Genomic DNA, 20240 nt, shown 5'->3' with positions numbered 1-20240 from the left:
AGTGGTTAGGCCCAAATTTACAACGCCACGAGCACCATCCGAAATATTCTGTCCTATTTCAGTCCCTTTATAGTAATAAGTGATGCTGTTTCCCATGGTGACCAGTCAGAATAATTGAGAGGTGGGTACTAGGGTGTAAGTGGGCGCCTTCTTTTCTCTCTGATATGTAATAATATGAGCGGATCCAATTCTTATAGCTGTCTGTGAGGTTGACTATGCAGTGAACACAACTCTCCTTCAATAGATCTCTGACACATGGAGAATTCTGGAAAGTTATAGCAGTATTCTATTTCAGTCACTTGCTAAAGTGGTCGCAGACAAAATGGCGGCGCCCATGCGGCATGTGAGCGGGGCTTCTTCCCCTGTCGCCGGCTGAAGCGTTTACCGGAAGTATTTTACTGGTTGAATCTGATTGGTTGAACCGTAGTGTGCGTCTCGATAGGGGGAGCTCGTGGTGCCCCCCAGTGGCGGTAGAGACCGGGAACAGCGAACATGGCGAGTCTATGGATGGGCGATGTAAGTGTGTGAGCCGGGGGGGTGCGGGAACTACAACTCCCAGCAGATGTGTAGTGTCAGGCCATGCTGGGGGTTGTAGTGTCACATGGGGGAGCAGAGGCAGGGCATGCTGGGAGTTGTAGTGTCACAGGAGACAATGCTGGGAATATTAGTCTCACGTTTGGAGGAGACAGATTCAGGACATGCTGGGAGTTGTAGTGTCACTACTGCAGGACACAAGGGGCCAGGGTGTGCTGGGAGTTGTAGTGTCACTACTGCAGGACACAAGGGGCCAGGGCATGCTGGGAGTTGTAGTGTTACTACTGCAGGACACAAGGGGCCAGGGCGTGCTGGGAGTTGTAGTGTTACTATTGCAGGACACAAGGGGCCAGGGTGTGCTGGGAGTTGTAGTGTCACTACTGCAGGACACAAGGGGCCAGGGTGTGCTGGGAGTTGTAGTGTCACTACTGCAGGACACAAGGGGCCAGGGTGTGCTGGGAGTTGTAGTGTTACTACTGCAGGACACAAGGGGCCAGGGTGTGCTGGGAGTTGTAGTGTTACTACTGCAGGACACAAGGGGCCAGGGTGTGCTGGGAGTTGTAGTGTCACTACTGCAGGACACAAGGGGCCAGGGTGTGCTGGGAGTTGTACTGTCACTACTGCAGGACACAAGGGGCCAGGGTGTGCTGGGAGTTGTAGTGTTACTACTGCAGGACACAAGGGGCCAGGACATGCTGGGAGTTGTAGTGTCACTACTGCAGGACACAAGGGGCCAGGGTGTGCTGGGAGTTATAGTGTCACTACTGCAGGACACAAGGGGCCAGGGTGTGCTGGGAGTTGTAGTGTCACTACTGCAGGACACAAGGGGCCAGGGCATGCTGGGAGTTATAGTGTCACTACTGCAGGACACAAGGGGCCAGGGTGTGCTGGGAGTTGTAGTGTTACTACTGCAGGACACAAGGGGCCAGGACATGCTGGGAGTTGTAGTGTCACTACTGCAGGACACAAGGGGCCAGGGTGTGCTGGGAGTTATAGTGTCACTACTGCAGGACACAAGGGGCCAGGGTGTGCTGGGAGTTGTAGTGTCACTACTGCAGGACACAAGGGGCCAGGGCATGCTGGGAGTTATAGTGTCACTACTGCAGGACACAAGGGGCCAGGGTGTGCTGGGAGTTGTAGTGTCACAGGAGACAATGCTGGGAATATTAGTCTCACGTTTGGAGGAGACAGATTCAGGGCATGCTGGGAGTTGTAGTGTTACTACTGCAGGACACAATGGGCCAGGGTGTGCTGGGAGTTGTAGTGTCACTACTGCAGGACACAAGGGGCCAGGGCATGCTGGGAGTTATAGTGTCACTACTGCAGGACACAAGGGGCCAGGGCATGCTGGGAGTTGTAGTGTTACTACTGCAGGACACAATGGGCCAGGGTGTGCTGGGAGTTGTAGTGTCACAGGAGACAATGCTGGGAATATTAGTCTCACGTTTGGAGGAGACAGATTCAGGGCATGCTGGGAGTTGTAGTGTTACTACTGCAGGACACAATGGGCCAGGGTGTGCTGGGAGTTGTAGTGTCACAGGAGACAATGCTGGGAATATTAGTCTCACGTTTGGAGGAGACAGATTCAGGGCATGCTGGGAGTTATAGTGTTACTACTGCAGGACACAAGGGGCCAGGGTGTGCTGGGAGTTGTAGTACCACATTAGGTGGAGATTAAGATTGAGGGTATGAGAGCTGTGCGCATGCTAGGGGTTCCTGCCATATACTGTGCCATACAGATTATATATATATATGGGACTGAGCTGTGACCTGGTGCGGGGTCACAGCCGCAGCACATGGCAGCCGCAGCACATGGCAGCCGCAGCAGTCCTCCCGCATTGTATAGGGTTGTCTCTTATACTCTGATACTTTCCCCTCTCCAGATCGATGAGAACATGAATGAGACGTTTATCACCCAGGCCTTCCAGACCATGGGGGAGACCGTCCTCAGCGTCAAGATCATCCGCAACCGCTTCACGGGGTAAGGTCATGTGATCTATAGTTTGAAGGGGTATTGCTCTTCAAATGTGTGCGCCAATTACACCGCCTCCTCGTGTTTTGAATAGTACTCGCTCATCTCTAATATATATATATATATATGTACGTTTGTATCTATACAGATATATGACGTAGTGTTTTCGTTCCTCTGTTCCAGCGCACTTTCCGGTTACTGTTTCGTAGAGTTTCCTGACCAGTCGTCCGCCTCCAGGTGCCTGGCCAATGTACATGGAAAACTGGTCCCCGGTGCCAACCCTGTGAGTACAAGCAGGACCAGAGGGGGGAGGGATTGGCTCTGCCGAAATATCCCCTCACTAGGCTGCAGGTTTCCAAGCAATACTTTTAGTTTTTTCTTTGCTTACTTTTGTCAGTATAGGTGTATGAGGGCTTGTGTTTTGTGGGAGGGTTGTAGTTTTTATTGGGGTGCAGTCTGAGTAGAGGGGAGATGGTGGCTGCAGGAGAGATAAAGGAATGAGAATTTTGGCCTCTCCAGCAACCTCGGCAAAGCTAGTAGCCTGGGAAAGTACTGCTAAACATTATTATAAGCTGTCTTGTCAGCTCAATTTGGGATACTACACCACCCACACCTCCTTATAGACAGGGGGTTTAGTGTCCCAAATTGCCCTGTTATAAATCCTTCCGTGCCCACAATTAAAAAAAAACAAACAACCCTTTATACTCTCATCGGACTCCTCTGTGGTGCACCCAGCTTCACTGTGCAAATCTAGGGGGTGCACACTAAAGATGAGGTGTACTCCTCTGACTTCAGTGAAGAACTGCGCCGGCGGAGGGAGGGTTATAAAGTTTATTTATGTTCCATAAGAGCCTGTGGGTGGTTTAGTGTCCTAAATCACCCTGACAGATTCCCTTTAACCCTTTCCCGACATCCGCCGTACTAGTACGGCGCATGCCAAGTGTGTTAACTGTGGCGGCCGCCATAGCCGCAGGGTGTCTACCGCTTTACGCAGTAGACAACCGGCGCTAATGTCTCCGATCGGTCCCCGGACCGATTGGAGGCATTAACTCTTCTGGCACCTCGGTCAAAGCTGACCAAGGTGCCATTTTCCTGGTGACCGCCGGCATCCGGAGTAAGCTGCGGGGCTGACGTCACGTTAGCCTTGTGAAGGCTCCCCGGCCTGTCATTACATTGCTTCTATTGCAGGCTAGGCTATATAGCTTGAAATAGAAGTGCCGATACTTGGTAATGTATTGCGTTAGTGATCGGACCCCCTGGGGTTCAAGATCCATAGGGGGTCTAATAAATGCAAAAAAAAAATATAAAAAATAAAAGTACTGTATTAAAAATTGAAATCACCCCCTTTCCCTAGAACACATATAGAAGTAGTTAAATACTGTGAAACACATACATGTTAGGTATCCCTGTGTCCGAAATCGCCCGCTCTACAAATCTATAAAAATATTTTTCCTGTACGGTAAACGCCGTAGCGGGAAAAATAGTCAAAAGTGCCAAACCGCTGTTTTTTCACTGTTTTGATTCTGATAAAAATTTTAATAAAAAGTGATCAAAGCAAAAGCAATTCCCTAAAATAGTAGAGCTAAAAAGTACAACCGGCCCCGCAAAAAAAGACGCCCTATGCATCCCCGTACACGGACGTATAAAAAAAAGTTACGGCTGTCAGAATATGGCGACTTTTAGAAAAAAAAATTTTTAACACAGTTTTGGATTTTTTAAGGGGTTAAAATGTGAATAAAACCATAGAGATTTGGTATCCCCGGAATCGTACCAAAACACAGAATTCATGGGACATGTCATTTTGGCTGCACAGTGAACGCCGTAAAACCAAAGCCCGTAAGAAAGTCGCAGAAATGCTTTTTTTTTTTCTTCAAATCCACCCCATTCTGAATTCTCTTTCCAGCTTCCCAGTACATTATACAGAATAATTACCGTATTTTTCGGACTATAAGACGCACCTAGGTTTTAGAGGAGGAAAATAGGGAAAAAAAATTTTGAAGCAAAAAATGGTAAAATATTTAATATATGGGAGCTGTAGTTTTGCAACAGCTGCAAGGCCACATTGACAGGTGACCCTGCAGCTGTACGGGGACGCATAGTGTTTTTTTTTTTTTTTTTGCGGGGCCAGCTGTACTTTTTAGTTATACCATTTTGGGGAATATCTATTGCTTAGATCACCTTGTATTGAAAAAAAACCCGGTGGTTTATGATATAGATAGATATATATATATATATATATATATATATATATATATATATATATATATATTTATTTATTTTTTCTAGGGACAGGAGGTGATTTAGAACTTTTATTTATATTTTTAAAGCTTTTTTTTTTTTTTTTTTACTATTTTATTCCCCCTCGGGGGCTTGAACCTGCGGTCACTTGATTGCAAGTCCCATAGACGGCAATACAAGTGTATTGCCGTCTATGGGACATTCTGTCTATTACTATTACGGCTGGTCATAGACCCAGCCGCAATACTAATACAGCAGTGACAGGCCTGGGAGCCTCATTAGGCTCCCGGCTGTCACCCGGACAGGTCGGCTCCTGCGATATCGCCGCGCAGGAGCCGGCCTGCAACTCTACAGGTACGGGGCCGGTGGGGACCGGCCCTGGGGGAGAAGGGGCCGCCGATACTGACTACAAACCCGGCATCCGCTGTACTAGAGAGGCGGATGCCGGGGAGGGATAGACGCCAGCACAGGTGCCGGGGCCTGAGACATCGCTGCGCTCCTCTGCCCTGCATGAAGCCAGCGGCGGGGGGACGGAGGAGCGGAATAGCATCACTCCTCCTGCTGCTGGCTTCATGCAGGGCAGGGCAGCGATGTCTCAGGCCCCGGCGTCTATCCCTTTCCGGCTTCCGCCTCTCTAGTACAGCGGGTGCCAGGCGCCACATTCAGACTATAAGACGCACCCTTCTTTTCCCCCCCAAATTTGTGCGTCTTATAGTCCGAAAAATACGGTAATGGCGGCATCATGAAGAACAATGTGTCCCGCAAAGATTAAGACCTCATATGGCTCTGGGAGCGGAGAAATTAAAAAGTTATGGGGTTTAGAAGGAGGGGAGTCAAAAACGAAAATCAAAAAATGCCATCGGCGGGAAAGGGTTAAATTGCTGCTGTACCATGTGACCGATCAACGTGATGTCATCGCCACATGATAGAGGCCACAGCAATGTAGAGCTTTGCGGGCTCCTCAGACAGCTGATCGTCAGGTGTCGGACCACAACCAAGCACCTATTAGATAGACCATTAATAGTTCAGTTTGGGAAAACCCCTTTAACAGCCGCCATATTGGTCGTCATCAGATTTTTCAGTATAAGAAATGTCAGAATTTCCTCAAGACAAAATCAGATACAAAGTAACAAAACTTATTTCTGTATTTTGCAGCCCAAGAGATTCAAGCTGAAGCACGCCCTGTATACGAAGCCGCCGGACCCCAGGTATGTAGTTACCCTCACATCGCATACAGGGGGCGGCCAAGTGACTGGAAAATGGAGGTGGGCAGATGTTTTATGGACCTTCTTAAAGGGATCATCCCCTCCATCAGCTCTTCCCATAGATATATATTCCTGTTCCCAGTTGGATACAGTATAAAGAATGGAGGCTTACATGTCTGGCAAGTCACAGCGGTATATAGAGGTTGACCAGGAGTCCCATTAGTGCAAAATTTTCCCTAGAGAAGTGTTTTTGGGTTCTGATGACCTTTGTGTTTCTTTTCAGTCCTCCAACGAGGAACCCGGCTGCAGAATACGTCCAGGCGTTCAACTACTACACCCAGCAGTTCCAGCAAATGTTCACCAACTGGAAGTACGACCAGAAAAATAACAGCTACACCTACGATCAGTACGGATACTCCGCCAATAACTGGCCGGTACGTCGGCCCTGCAGACACAGCCGCGGTCTGTTACAGTGTATTGGTGTGGGCTATGTAGTTTTTTAACTCTTTACTTTGTCATGTTTCAGGCTGCTGAAGAGATGGCGGAAGAGGAGTTAGAAGGTAATAGTCTCTGCAATAGAGGACTTGACGTGGACTCTTCTCCATATGGCGCTTATTTGTAGGGGCTTTCTGGGACTGTCGTTAGGTCATCAGTATGGGATCGGCACAAGCCTGAAACCTAGGAAGCGATCGTTTCACATTTGTGTGATTGTGTACCACCTGCCCAAACACTGTATAGACCCTTAAAGGGATTCTATCATTAAAATGCAATTTTTTTTCTTTGTACCACGTCAGAATAGCCTTAAGAAAGGCTCTTCTTCTCCTACCTTTAGATGTCTTCTCCGGGCCGCTGCTCGGTAGAAATCCCGGTTTTCGTCGGTATGCAAATGAGTTCTCTCGCAGCACTGGGGGTGGGCCCCAGCGCTCAAACAGCACTGGGGCGTCCCCAATGCTGCAAGAGAACTCTCCAGCGTTGCCTCCATCTTCTTCTGGAACGGCCTTTCTTTGCGTCTTCCTCCGGCGCTGGCTTCAAACTTCTAGGCTTTGGGCAGCTGACTGTGTATACCCACAGGCCACAAGAAAATGGCTGCTTACAATAATGTGTAAGCGGCCATTTTCTTGTGGCTGGCGGGCATGCACAGTCGGCTTTGCCCTAGGCTCGAGGCCAGTGCCGTAGGAAGACGCAAAGAGAAGGCCGTTCCAGAAGAAGATGGAGACGGCGCTGGAGAGTTCTCTCACAGCATTGGGGACGGCCCCAGCGCTCAAACAACACCCCCAGTGCTGCGAGAGAACTCATTTACATACCGACGAAAACCGGGAGAAGAATAGCCTTTCTTAAGGCTATTCTGACGTGGTACCCAGAAAAAAATTACGTTTTAATGATAGAATCCCTTTAATGGCAGTGGTGCCCCCTAATGGCATTGGCCTGTATTAGCAGAATAATACACCTGGTTACTGTGACCACCTTCAGACGGACTCTGTCTCCATAACCAGGGAGGGGGACTTACACAGTATGAGCAGAAGGTTATAATGTTATGGCTGAGCAGTATTTGTGATTTATAGTTTTGTTTCTTTCTCTGTTCATTTCCAGACCCCGACCCGCAGGTGGACGTGGCCGAAGCCAACAAACAGTTCATGGAGCAGAGCGAGGAGCTGTACGACACTGTGATGAGCTGCCACTGGCAGCCGCTGGACACTGTCACCTCCAAAATACCAACTGAATCATAACCAGGACACCACCCTGACTCCTGTGATCTCCAGTATATGACAGACTCTGCAGGAGGTGACCGCTGGAGCGTCTTCTATGTTCATCCATCACCCTGCGCCTCTTTAGGAGTCCATATGTGTGATGGGGGAAACGCTGGTAAAAAGCTGAAGTGAAGTGACATATATGGATCATGTATCAGGAGGAGCAGGATGAACATCACTATAGATCCTGCCTGGATAGGAGGAGGATTATTACGTGGAATTGTGCTAGGTCACAGAACTTAAAGGGATCGTCCATCTTCTGTAAATAAAAACTTTTCTGATATTCTTTGTCTTTCAGTTTTTACTATTGTCATTACCTTATGGTGCTGAATGCCCGACCCGATCTCCTTTTGCCCCCACTGAGGAGATTTTGGAACAGTGTATCAGTGCAGGCGTCAGGTTTCTGATGTTGCTGTGTTTAGCTGTGAGGATTGCCAGCACTGATACATTGTAACGAATGTTCCGTTGTGAGAAGTGTTATAAATATCTCATTTGTATGATCCCTGGGGCCTTGCTGTATACTGTCAGTGGGATGGAGGCAGCCAGCACTGTATACTTGCTGTGTGTTACATGACAGCTTCTCTTATTATCTCCGCTCTCGCCATGATGTCCCCTATTAGAAGTAATCGCACCGCTATGGGGACGCTGACGGGCTGTCACAGCAATGAACAGGAGGATGACGGCGCAACATCGGGAGCTGCCGCCCACCAGCACTTATCTGTGACAGCTTTAATGGGTTAACCCCTGCACTGCTAAAAGGGACTATAAAGACTGGTGTCACCTCATGCTTGCTAATGACATCAATCCAAATGTTTGCTAAATGGATCTTAAAGCTGTAGTGTTTGCACCCCAAATCGATTTTTCCTAAAGATGATCACCGGATTGGTCAGAAGTAGGTGACGTGTGGGGGTTCAACACCTGGGTACTGCAAAGATCAGCTGTTACAGTGGCCGCTGGGTGTCAGAAGCTGCTAGTGCAGGGGTAGGGAACGTACAGCCCTCCAGCTGTTGCAAAACTACAACTCCCAGCATGCATACTTGCTCTGCTGTTCTTGGAACTCCCATGGAAGTGAATGGAGCATGCTGGGAGTTGTAGTTTCACAGCAGCTGGAGAGCCAAAGGTTCCCTACCATGGTGCTAGTGGATGGGGAGCTCCTATTCAAGTACTATAAGGAGTTCAGCAGCCCTGATCCCCACATATAGCACTGCTTCTGGGGAACTGCAGCACCACTCCTGTAGCACACCTATTTCTGCAGCAACAGATCTGTGCAGGGTCCAGGTGTCTCACCCTGACAGATTACATACTATCATATTCATCAGAATTAAAAAAAAAACTATTTGGTTCCAGAAAACTCCCTATTGGGACAGCACAGCTGTATGGCTGCAGGTTTTACATCTCGCTGTATGACAAGCATTGCTTTTGGAGGATACGATCCCTATTACTAAGACACTGTCCCGTTCTCTCCTCTACTGCGTATTGCAGTTGTTGTGCAGTTTACAGACAGGACACCAGGTGGCAGCAGTCACCAGTAGGCTGAAAGTTGTAAAGGAACAAATACACATGTGGAATCTCTTTTGGCTGCTGTGACCATATGTTTTATATTGGTTATATCCCCCCCCCCCCTCCAATACACAAACTTCTATTCGGTAAGCTGTCAGTCTGGGTGCGGTCATGCTGAGAGTTGTAGTTCTGCAACCACTAAGTAACCACAGCTTGAAGAACATTCATGAAAACTTTTAGTTGAGGCCCGCTCTTCTGACAGTGCAAGGACACTGACGCTGAATCTAATGGCTCCAATATCTTTGGCACATAGGGATGTATCCGAGCCAAGCTGAATTCAGCATTCTAGTAGTACATAATACTGCCAATGTAGAGGACATAAGAGGCACTCTGTAAAGGGGGTTCCAGGAGAGGTCATCACTATCAGATTGGTGGTTTCTGACACTCGTCACCCATGCCAAGAAGCTGTGGCTGTGCTTGATACTGCAGCTCAGTCCCATTCACTTTATTGGGACTGAGCTGTATACAGGCCATGTGACCAATGAATGTGCCATCACCGGCCTGTGCTCACCCGCATTCTGCATCAAACAGCTGACAGTCATGTGTTGCTACAGTAAATACTTTAATATCTCATCACATTTCCTAATATTTAGATATCACAATCTCTGTTTGAATATGGACCAGATTTATCACAGTCACTAATGCTGGATGAAAAATCTGTCGCGTCTACAGACTGTCACATCTAAGTTTATACCACTTATTTTGATTACTTTGGGACAGAATTTTAGGAGGATTGTGACATCTTAAATCCTTGGGGATCTAGTTGGCAAATGGCATAGACTATAACAATGTGCACCTGCATTGCCTCTGTTTTAGGACAGAATTCACTATAATAAATTCCATCCCCAATTTTGTTATTGTCCTACAGTTCTACATGCAAACTAGAACAACACACGACAGTGAGGACCCCGATCTCTGCCTCAGGTTCAAGAAGGTGTAGGTGGAAATTAGTGTCCGTATTGGGCTACGGTTAATCAGCAGCCTTGTTTGTGCATATACAAGTGATACAACCAAAAATAATGTGTGTGATCTGTCTGCAACAAATTTTTTGATGTGATGTGGCTGGGAGTTGTATGCAGTTTAGGATTTGCTTCACCCATTAGTGCACATGGGCAAATACCGTCAGGGAAATCCAGACTATAAATCGCTTGTCAATAGGACCAGATGATAATGATCACCGCGCTTCGCCATATGTTAAATCAAATATTCTTTATTGATGTCCACTAAAACACATGTTTTAGTGGACATCAATAAAGAATATTTGCTTTAACGTATGGCGAAGCGCGGTGATCTATATCGTCTGGTCCTATTGCCATTCCATTGACACCAAGAGTGGCATGGGTCCTGCAGCTGTAACCCCTACAAAGTGGTTCATACTGTAGGCTCTTACACAACCGCTGAAGGTGAGAAGCTCTCTTTTCCTATTATATTCATGTACCAAACGTTACGTCACCATATACGTTTGGTACTGTTCTCTGTTTTTGTCTCTCCGTATAAATCGCCTGCGGACTGAATATGGGCTGGAGACTAGAACCCCTTGCATCTATGGTGATAGGTATCTCTGTCTTCCTATGGCTCTAGCCATGGGGCTTCTAGCATCATGGATAAAAAGGATGCAAGGAGCCATAGTCTTCAAACCAGATTTAATCTAGGAAATGCAGACAATATATGGTCCAGATTTTCTGGACTGCGTAGGGCCCTAGGGTGCAAATACATGTTAAAAGGACTTTTACCCCCATTATACCTGGTTTTAGCTTCTAAAACTGCATGCAAAAAGTTAAACGTGGAAATGTTCCACATTGTTGTAAAAAAAGCTGATATTTTTATTCCAGACTTTGATGCAGTTTGTGGAGCTAAAGCCTGGAGTGGCTTCAAGAGGAACGGAAAATATAAAGGAAGCCCTTATAGATATAGAGGTACAATAGCTTCCGTTACATTTCTCATTCCTTGGTTCAAACAACTGCAACAAAAAACACAACTTTTCCGTAACGTGTGGACGTGACTCACATGAGATTGAATACAAACAAAATTCCAGCAGAAGTGGATTTTTTTTTTTTGAGAATGTTTCGGTAGCTCTATGTGACTTGTACAATGACATACAGATTCAGGGGTGCAGCGTTAGCAGCCTCTACCGGGCCCTAGAACCTGAGGGGGCCCTACAGCTCCCCCACCCCCATAGTATATACCACTATTCTATATGGCACCAGGTAGGTCGGAGCCCCATAGCAGATTTTGTATTGCAGCCCAGGCGCCTCAAGCTTCCGTTCACAATTATTACTTGCAATGTAACATATCACATTACCAAAGTCGCCATGTAGCCCTAGATTTATGGCTGCAGTGCCCAGACCTGCGACATTCTAGTGAACCGCGTGCGTTACGGCCGTCTGAGACTGGTCTGTGAATCCGGTCAGTCCTGATAATACAATAATGAATGATTCTAGGATTGGGGGGAAAAAAATCATGAAATGCGGGTTTTGGTGATATAGGACAGAAAATGGATCTGACTGGTAAAACCTGCCCAAGAGTCAAATAAAGTCAAACATAATGAAGTATTCCAAAATGGAGGAAAAACTGGTTTAATATAGAGGAAATCTGTGTATAACAATATTTGGGGGGAAATGGAGGCAATAAATAAATAATCCCCCCCATTACTGCTGATACATGAGGGATACAATGTATCAGGTTAGAGCAGTGACGTCATCTCTTCGCGCCTCAGCATACAACGTAACATGGGAATGTCTTGGCTCCTCCCTCCCAAACGTCACCGCCGCGCCGGAAGTAGGAGTGGCTAATTTATCGGCAGTGACACAGGGAAACCGAAGAATGGAGGAGATCGGAGTCGTCATAGAGAAGAGCGGCAGCCAGGTAGAGGGGAGGGTGCGGTACAGTGTGATGTGTGACCGGGCAGGCGCTGCTCCTGTGGGGGTGTATAGTTATTACAGCGCCCCCTATTAGTGTGCGGGGGTATATATGGTATGTATGAGGCGCCATTGTAATCCAGTCTGTATTACTGGGCACCCCATCAATGAGGAGGATGTATAGCGCCCCCCCATAGCCTGCTGAATGTATATGGGGTGTCATATCCATAAGAGGGTGTAGGGTGCACCCATCAAAATCACCTGAGTGTGTAGAGCAGGGGTAGGGAACCTTTGGCTCTCCAGCTGCTGTGAAACTACAACTCCCAGCATGCTCCATTCACTTCCATGGGAGTTCCAAGAACAGCAGAGCAAGTGTGCATGCTGGGAGTTGTAGTTTTGCACCAGCTGGAGAGCCGAAGGTTCACTACCCCTGGTGTAGAGAGACCTCCCAATACTCAAAGTACTGCATAAGTATGTGTAATACAGCGTATTTATGTATAGTAAGACGACCCACACACACACACACTCTCCATGTCTGCTCCAGTGCAGTATAACGCCCCTAGATCAGTGGTCCTTAACCTTGTTTGAGGCACCGAACCCCCCCAGTGTCATCTGCACATTCACCGAACCCTTCTCTAGTGATAGATCAAATAGGATTTATTTCCAAATTCAAGACATAGGTCTATGTTTATTTACTGGTACACAATATGAACCGTGCACAGGGCCTAGTTATAGTGTCCCTGATGTAGTAGCCCCCTTCCCCAGTTCTCTCCACAATGTACAATACCCCCTTCATTTTCCCCAACTGTATACAACCCTCTTCCAAGTCCCCCACAGTATATATAGCCCCCCGTCATGTCCCCCACGGTATATATAGCCCCCGTCATGTCCCCCACGGTATATATAGCCCCCGTCATGTCCCCCACGGTATATATAGCCCCCGTCATGTCCCCCACGGTATATATAGCCCCCGACATGTCCCCCACGGTATATATAGCCCCCGACATGTCCCCCACGGTATATATAGCCCCCGTCATGTCCCCCACGGTATATATAGCCCCCGTCATGTCCCCCACGGTATATATAGCCCCCGTCATGTCCCCCACGGTATATATAGCCCCCGTCATGTCCCCCACGGTATATATAGCCCCCGTCATGTCCCCCACGGTATATATAGCCCCCGACATGTCCCCTACGGTATATATAGCCCCCCGTCATGTGCCCCACAGTATAAAGGATTAAACAAAAAAAATAATACTCCCCTCACCCCATTCATCTGCTGCTCTCTCTGTTCCCGGATCCTTCAGGGAGATGCGAGTGCGATGTAAGTGACATCATCACAACGCGCCTGCAGTTCCCGGAGCAGAGAGGTGAAGCAGGGAGCGGACAATTTACCATTATTTCATACATTAACTCCTCAGCATCCACAGAAGAGTTAAAATTGGAACATACCTCCAACCAACCAGGACTACCTGTTGTATCCAGGCCGGTTGGGGGGTATGGTATACAGCAGGGGGACTCAACAACTTTTAGTAATGGTCTGTAATCAAGTAAATGTCTGAGGAGAACAGCAGTATAACACGTCCAATAGTTACGGTATTTTTTGTACAAAAAGCCACATCTGACTATAAGACGCACAACAGAAATATCTCCTGCTGTGGCATTGTATGGTGTATGGGGGCACTAATGGGACATTGGTTCCTCCAGACTGTATAATGCCCCATTATTGTACTCCCTCAATGTTATTCCCCATCACTGCCCCCCACACACAAATAATATTATCAGCAGCCGGGAGAAACCTTCACCTCCAGCCCGCTGTTCCTCTCCAAGCCCTGATCTCTTATACTAAGCGGCAGGCGTGATCGTCCATCATCTCTGCACCCTGCGTAATTTGTGAAGGCAGCAGAGTTGATTACCGATCCCTGCAGCCACTAGTTCTAGGTATCAGGGCTTGGGGAGGGACAGCGGTGGGAGGTGAAGGTTTCTCCCAGCCACTGTAATAATGAAAGTGGTAGGGGTCCGCACAACTGGACTGCGGTCTGCCGGTTGAGTATCCCCGGTATAGAGAACCCACATTGATAAGATGGACGTCCAGTTGTCCCTAGTATACACTATGGGTATGGTGCATCCCATCGATAAGGGGGAGGTTTAGGCCCCCAGAATCAGATGAATTTTATAAGATGGACAGACTGATCCATTTTACCTGCACTTATACATTGTAACAAATAACCTTTGCAGCAGTACAGTTATTCTATTGTTGTCCCCCCTCCCCAGGATGAAGCCCCCTCCCAGGTGTCTCGCCCGGTCACAGCGCTGTCGTTTCTGGGGCCGGAGCCTGAGGATTTAGAGGATCTGTACAGCCGCTATAAGGTAAGTGAGAGACGCTGAAATCCATCACATATATGAACGCCCCTTCCCGAATACCGCTGCACCCCTCACACCTCATGATTGACTCCACAGAAGCTGCAGCAGGAGCTGGAATTCCTTGAGGTCCAGGAGGAATACATCAAAGACGAGCAGAAGAACCTGAAGAAGGAATTCCTGCACGCCCAGGAGGAGGTGAAGCGTATCCAGAGCATCCCGCTGGTCATCGGCCAGTTCCTAGAAGCCGTGGATCAGAACACTGCCATAGTCGGTTCCACGACAGGTACGAGGCTGCGCCTAGTGGAAACTCTGAGGTCCAATTTGGGGGAGGGGTGTTCCTATATTAATTTTGCGACAGAAAACAGTTGGATGTCACTCAGAGTGACATGTAAGTGTATTCAATGACGCATTCAACATCTATGGGGCTTCCGATCTGTTCTGTGTTGCGATTGGAAGCCCCTATAGACGTGAATGTATCACAGAACGAGCTCGGATGTCACTTTGAGTGACCTGCGACTGCATTCTGCTGCAAACCCGGCCCCACATCGGGTGCACACTCGGTCATGTCCATAGGGACTACATTGGTGAGGAATTCAAAAGTTGCAGAACTTTTTGTTACTGTTTGTGCAATGGGAGTATGTGACAGCTGGGAGATTGACATTGTATCAGCACGGTCATGGCCCCCTTTGCACTAGTCACCCATCACCATTGACTTATTGCTTATTTTGGGGGAGGGTTTTTTTTTTATTCAGCTTCTGATTCCTAATTCCTCTGTTTTGTCCCCAGGCTCTAACTACTATGTGCGGATCCTGAGCACCATCGATCGCGAGCTCTTGAAGCCCAACGCGTCCGTTGCTCTGCACAAACATAGCAATGCTCTGGTGGACGTGCTGCCCCCGGAGGCCGACAGCAGCATCATGATGCTTACATCAGGTAAGGGACCCTTCACAAACTTAACCTCTTGCCTTTCAGGTGTCAATGTCCAAACCCATCAACCTTCTATGACATGAATTCCACCAAGGATGAAGTCTATGGAGTAGATGGTGACCTCTTCCATCGTTCATCAGATCCAGGACCTGTAGTAATGCTCATCCTGAGCCCTCTGGTGCAGGATTATAAACTCTGCTTTTATTGCTTTTTAGATCAGAAACCAGATGTGCTGTACTCTGACATCGGAGGCATGGACATCCAGAAGCAGGAGGTGCGGGAGGCCGTGGAGCTGCCCCTTACTCACTTCGAGCTGTATAAACAGGTGAGTGAAACGTAACGGCCGCCCTCAGTCCTGGGGTAAACGGGGTGACCCTGACTCACTATCTTTTCACTATACAGATTGGAATTGATCCACCTCGGGGTGTTCTGATGTACGGACCCCCCGGCTGCGGCAAGACTATGCTGGCCAAAGCTGTGGCCCATCACACAACAGGTCAGTATGATCAAGTCTTATTGACACGGTTTGTTACAATGTATCATTCTGTGCACAATGATGACAGTCTGTAACAATGTGTCAGTGCAGATAGATTGTTAGCTCCTGTGGTTTCTCTGGTCATGGTACGCTCACTCTGACCCCTCCTTCCATTCTGTTTTTTTTCAGCTGCTTTCATACGTGTGGTGGGATCAGAGTTTGTACAGAAGTATCTGGGGGAGGGTCCCCGAATGGTAAGAGACGTATTCCGGCTCGCCAAAGAGAACGCTCCCGCCATTATATTCATTGACGAAATCGACGCCATCGCCACAAAACGATTTGATGCACAGACCGGAGGTGAGTAGGGGAGCGATCACAATGTTCCTCCTACATCATATATCTCTCCTTGTCACCCAACTTTCTGAGAGTCACATCAGCCTGAATACACTTGTGATACGTACGGCAGGCCTATATACTGCTGCTGTTATTCAGGACCCTGGGAAAGCTGAATAGAAACCTTTGTCAGAACCCAGTTATTGGCCGTATGTAGTTGTCACCCAGCTTTCCTATTTATTATTCTCACGTTTCCTCCACCTTAGAAAAGCTGGGTGATAAACAACATGGCTGCCCTTACAAAACGTAGCATCCAGCTTTCCCAGAAACTGATATGTCCAAACCAAACTGCTCAGTAGAGTATTATTAGCCGGGATGACTCAGGGGTGTGTATACTTTTGCAGCTGACCGCGAGGTGCAGAGAATCCTCCTGGAGCTGCTGAATCAGATGGACGGTTTTGACCAGAACGTCAACGTGAAGGTAAGCGTCGCGTTTCTGCGTTTGTCACATTCATGGTGAATTTTCGGTCTCTGACGTCTCCTCCGTTGTATCCTGCATAGGTCATCATGGCCACCAACAGAGCAGACACTCTGGACCCCGCCCTCCTGCGACCTGGACGACTGGACCGCAAAATCGAATTCCCCCTGCCAGACCGAAGACAGAAACGTCTCATCTTCTCCACCATCACCAGCAAGATGAACCTGTCCGAGGAGGTGGACCTGGAAGATTGTATCCTTCTTGGTTATACCAGAGTTTGGGCAACCAATATGGCTGCCGTTACAGCTGTGCTTCCATATTGGTGCCGCTACTCATGTACTGGTAAAGGAAAACTTTCCTCCACCCCTCCCCCACCTTATAGATTTATGCTTGACATCAAAATATTCAGCTCCCCATTTGTCATCTACATATCAGTTATGCATTTGTCAACACTTTTTTTTTTTTTTTTTTTCAGTGGCACATCCCTTGAACCCTTTCCTGACATCCACCGTAATAGTACGGCGTATGCCGGGTGTCTAAGTATGGCGACCGCCATAGCCATCGGGTGTTTACTGCTTTACGCAGTAGACAACTGGCACTAATGTCCCCGGACCGATCGGAGGCATTAACTCCTCCAGCGCGCCATTTTCTCTGTGATCGCTGGTACCTGGAATAAGCTCCGAGGCTGATGTCACGTCACTATGACAGCTGGGAGCCTTGTGAAGGCTCCCCGGATTGTCATTACATTACTTCTATAGCAGGCTATGAAGCTATAGCCTGAAATAGAAGCACTGGTATTTTGCAATGCATTAGCATTGTAATGCATTGCATTAGTGATCAGACCCCTGGGGTTCAAGACCTCTAGGGGGTCTAATAAATGCAAAAAAAAAAAAAGTATAAAAAAATTTAAAGAGTATTAAAAATTCACCCCCCTTTGCCTAGAACACATATAAAAGTAGTTAAATACTATGAAACACATACATGTTCGGTATCCCCGTGTCCGATATCGCGCGCTCTACAGATCTATAAAAATATTTTTCCTGTTCGGTAAACGCCGTAGCAGGAAAAATAGTCAAAAGTGCCAAACAGAGCCAAAAAGAGTTTTGATTCTGATAAAAATTAGAATAAAAAGTGATCAAAGCAATAACATTTCCTGAAAAGGGTAGAACTAAAAAGTACACCCGGTCCCGCAAAAAAAAAAGACGCCCTATACATCTCCGTACACGAACGTATAAAAAAGTTACAGGTTTCAGAATATGGCGACTTTTAGAAAAAACAATTTTGTCACAGTTTTGGATTTTTGTTAAGGGGTTAAAATCAGCGTACCGAAACATAGAATACAGGGGACAGGTCATTTTGGCTGCACAGTGAACGCTGTAAAAACGAAGCCCATAAGAAAGTCGCACAAATGCAGTTTTGCTTCTGAAAAAAATTAGAATAAAAAGTGATCAAAGCAAAAGCAATTCCCTAAAATAGTAGAACTAAAAAGTACACCCCTCCCCGCAAAAAGACGCCCTATACATCCCCGTACACTGACGTATAAAAAAAGTTACGGCTGTCAGAATATGGCGACTTTTAGAAAAAATCATTTTTTACAGTTTTGGATTTTTTTTAAGGGGTTGAAATGTAAATAAAACCATATAAATTTGGTATCCCCGGAACCGTACCGAAACACAGAATACAGGGGACATGTCATTTTGGCTGCACAGTGAACGCCGTAAAACTGAAGCCCGTAAGAAAGTCGCACAAATGCAGTTTTTTTTCAAATCCACCCCATTCTGAAATTTTTTCCAGCTTCCCAGAACAATGTACAGAATAATTAATGGCGGCATCATGAAGAAAAATTTGTCGCAAAAACATTTAGATGTCATATGGCTCTGGGAGCAGAGAAATAAAAAAAGAAAGCAGGGAGTCAAAAATGAAAATTAAAAAATGCCTTCAGTGGGAAAGGGTTAATTCCCTTTCAAGCTTTATAACTGCACAGTGTCAGGATCCTTAACCAAAACTACAGACGTCGCCCGTCCTGATAAGATCTCCGGAGCGGATATCAACTCCATCTGCCAAGAGGTAAGTACACCAGTGGACACCCCCGACTAGTCTAGCCCATGCCACTAAACGAACAGTCCTCATCCTGACCTAGTCCTGCTCACACAACTGATGACTACATTGTAACAAATCAGCAGCTGTATGAGCAAGACAAGCACGGATTCCAAGGTGATAAATGTCTGATTGCCGGGGGCCCCACCAGTCACTAGAATGGCCCCATTTCTCTTCTTCTGTCCTATAGGGATTGACTCACTGGAGTGTTGAAGTAATCCTCTTGTAAGGGGAGTCCTATTATTGGGTGCAGTACCTTTACTTGACACTAGAGGGCTATTTTAGCTTGTGCTAAATCTGATTGCAGCAAAAAGCCTGCCACCTAGAGGCTCAGATGAGTTAGTGCACCACATATAAAACTGAATTCTGTGGGTCTTTGTGTACCCTTGTGCTCAGTTTCACTAAGGCTAGGGCCACACGGCAACTTACATCCACGACCAAAGATGTGTGTCGCCCTGTCACAGTGAATGGAGTTACGTTGCAACCCTGACTATGCTGCAACTGCGAGTAACACAAAAATGGAACCCGGGGGCAACACGGTGGCTCAGTGGTTAGCACTGCAGACTTGCAGCGCTGGAGTCTTGGGTTCAAATCCCACCAGGAACAACATCTGCAAGGAGTTTGTATGTTCTCCCCGTGTTTGCCTGGATTTCCTCCCATACTCCAAAGACATACTGATAGGGAAAAAATGTACATTGTGATCTCTATGTGGGGCCCACAATATACATAAAAAAAAAAAAACTGAACCCTTCTCACATCATTCCTTAGTTCACTTACATTAATGGAGGAGGCCCAGGGGGACCCTAATACTTTCACTCCACATGTTCACCAACACCCCTCTTTGTGTGTTCGCAGGGCGGTATGCTCGCAGTGCGGGAGAACCGTTACATTGTGTTGGCCAAGGACTTTGAGAAAGCGTACAAAACCGTCATCAAGAAGGATGAGCAAGAGCATGAGTTCTACAAGTAAAGCGTGGATGTCACCGCCGCTGCCCGCCGGTCACACGCCGACCCCCGTCATTGTTTGTTTTTTCTTATAGTATCTATGGACAATATGAATAAAAGGCTTTTGCCGCTCTTACCAAGATCAACACGGCTCCTTCCCATAGTCCCCACCTCTGCCCACTGCTCCTAGGCCACGTCCTGTGCCACAAAGATATTGTGTACTAGGAGAGAGCGGAAACTGGGTTTGTCAGACCTCAATCTAATCCAAAATGGTGTCCAGTATTGAGGTGTATTAACCCCTTATAGCGCTATCATAGGCGGTGGCAGGGTCATGGTAGTGAAATCCATCTGTAGATCCAAGATGGAAGAAATTCTTGTGCTAAAAGCCTCTCGTGTGCATTGGTTGTTATCCGTGTGCATTAGACATAGGTAAGTGCTCTTGACTACTATGACACGTCCTTGTTACGCTCTGTGACATCTTTCTCCTCCGCCCTCGCCACTTGTTCT

At 47.3% G+C, this 20240-nt stretch overlaps 2 protein-coding genes across 2 annotated transcripts; both read left to right on the top strand.

Moving 5' to 3' along the window:
* The first annotated feature begins 429 nt into the window (after window positions 1-429).
* TRNAU1AP (tRNA selenocysteine 1 associated protein 1) lies at window positions 430-7953 on the top strand. The gene is made up of 7 exons (XM_075278872.1): window positions 430-516; window positions 2418-2515; window positions 2690-2789; window positions 5900-5952; window positions 6233-6383; window positions 6476-6509; window positions 7540-7953. The coding sequence occupies exons 1-7, from the start codon at window positions 493-495 to the stop codon at window positions 7674-7676; spliced, it is 597 nt and encodes a 198-aa protein (XP_075134973.1). The 5' UTR covers window positions 430-492; the 3' UTR covers window positions 7677-7953.
* A 4067-nt stretch (window positions 7954-12020) lies between these two features.
* On the top strand, window positions 12021-19879 carry PSMC4 (proteasome 26S subunit, ATPase 4). The gene is made up of 11 exons (XM_075277934.1): window positions 12021-12122; window positions 14390-14485; window positions 14576-14762; window positions 15266-15412; window positions 15622-15731; window positions 15809-15902; window positions 16071-16238; window positions 16619-16695; window positions 16776-16944; window positions 18704-18759; window positions 19645-19879. The coding sequence occupies exons 1-11, from the start codon at window positions 12081-12083 to the stop codon at window positions 19756-19758; spliced, it is 1260 nt and encodes a 419-aa protein (XP_075134035.1). The 5' UTR covers window positions 12021-12080; the 3' UTR covers window positions 19759-19879.
* Window positions 19880-20240: the final 361 nt, after the last annotated feature.

The sequence above is a fragment of the Leptodactylus fuscus genome, chromosome 6, assembly GCF_031893055.1.
Source record: "Leptodactylus fuscus isolate aLepFus1 chromosome 6, aLepFus1.hap2, whole genome shotgun sequence".
Taxonomy (NCBI): Eukaryota; Metazoa; Chordata; class Amphibia; order Anura; family Leptodactylidae; genus Leptodactylus; species Leptodactylus fuscus.
This window is presented reverse-complemented; position numbering and strand designations above follow the sequence as displayed.

What these genes read in the sequence shown, in the direction of transcription:
- TRNAU1AP (XM_075278872.1), top strand. Translation starts at nt 493, where the DNA reads ATGGCGAGTCTATGGATGGGCGAT. An exon ending in ACGAAGCCGCCGGACCCCAG is followed by an intron (nt 5,953 to 6,232) that starts GTATGTAGTTAC and finishes GTTTCTTTTCAG; the next exon opens with TCCTCCAACGAGGAACCCGG. An exon ending in ACTCCGCCAATAACTGGCCG is followed by an intron (nt 6,384 to 6,475) that starts GTACGTCGGCCC and finishes GTCATGTTTCAG; the next exon opens with GCTGCTGAAGAGATGGCGGA.
- PSMC4 (XM_075277934.1), top strand. Translation starts at nt 12,081, where the DNA reads ATGGAGGAGATCGGAGTCGTCATAGAGAAGAGCGGCAGCCAG. An exon ending in CATCATGATGCTTACATCAG is followed by an intron (nt 15,413 to 15,621) that starts GTAAGGGACCCT and finishes ATTGCTTTTTAG; the next exon opens with ATCAGAAACCAGATGTGCTG. An exon ending in ATTTGATGCACAGACCGGAG is followed by an intron (nt 16,239 to 16,618) that starts GTGAGTAGGGGA and finishes ATACTTTTGCAG; the next exon opens with CTGACCGCGAGGTGCAGAGA.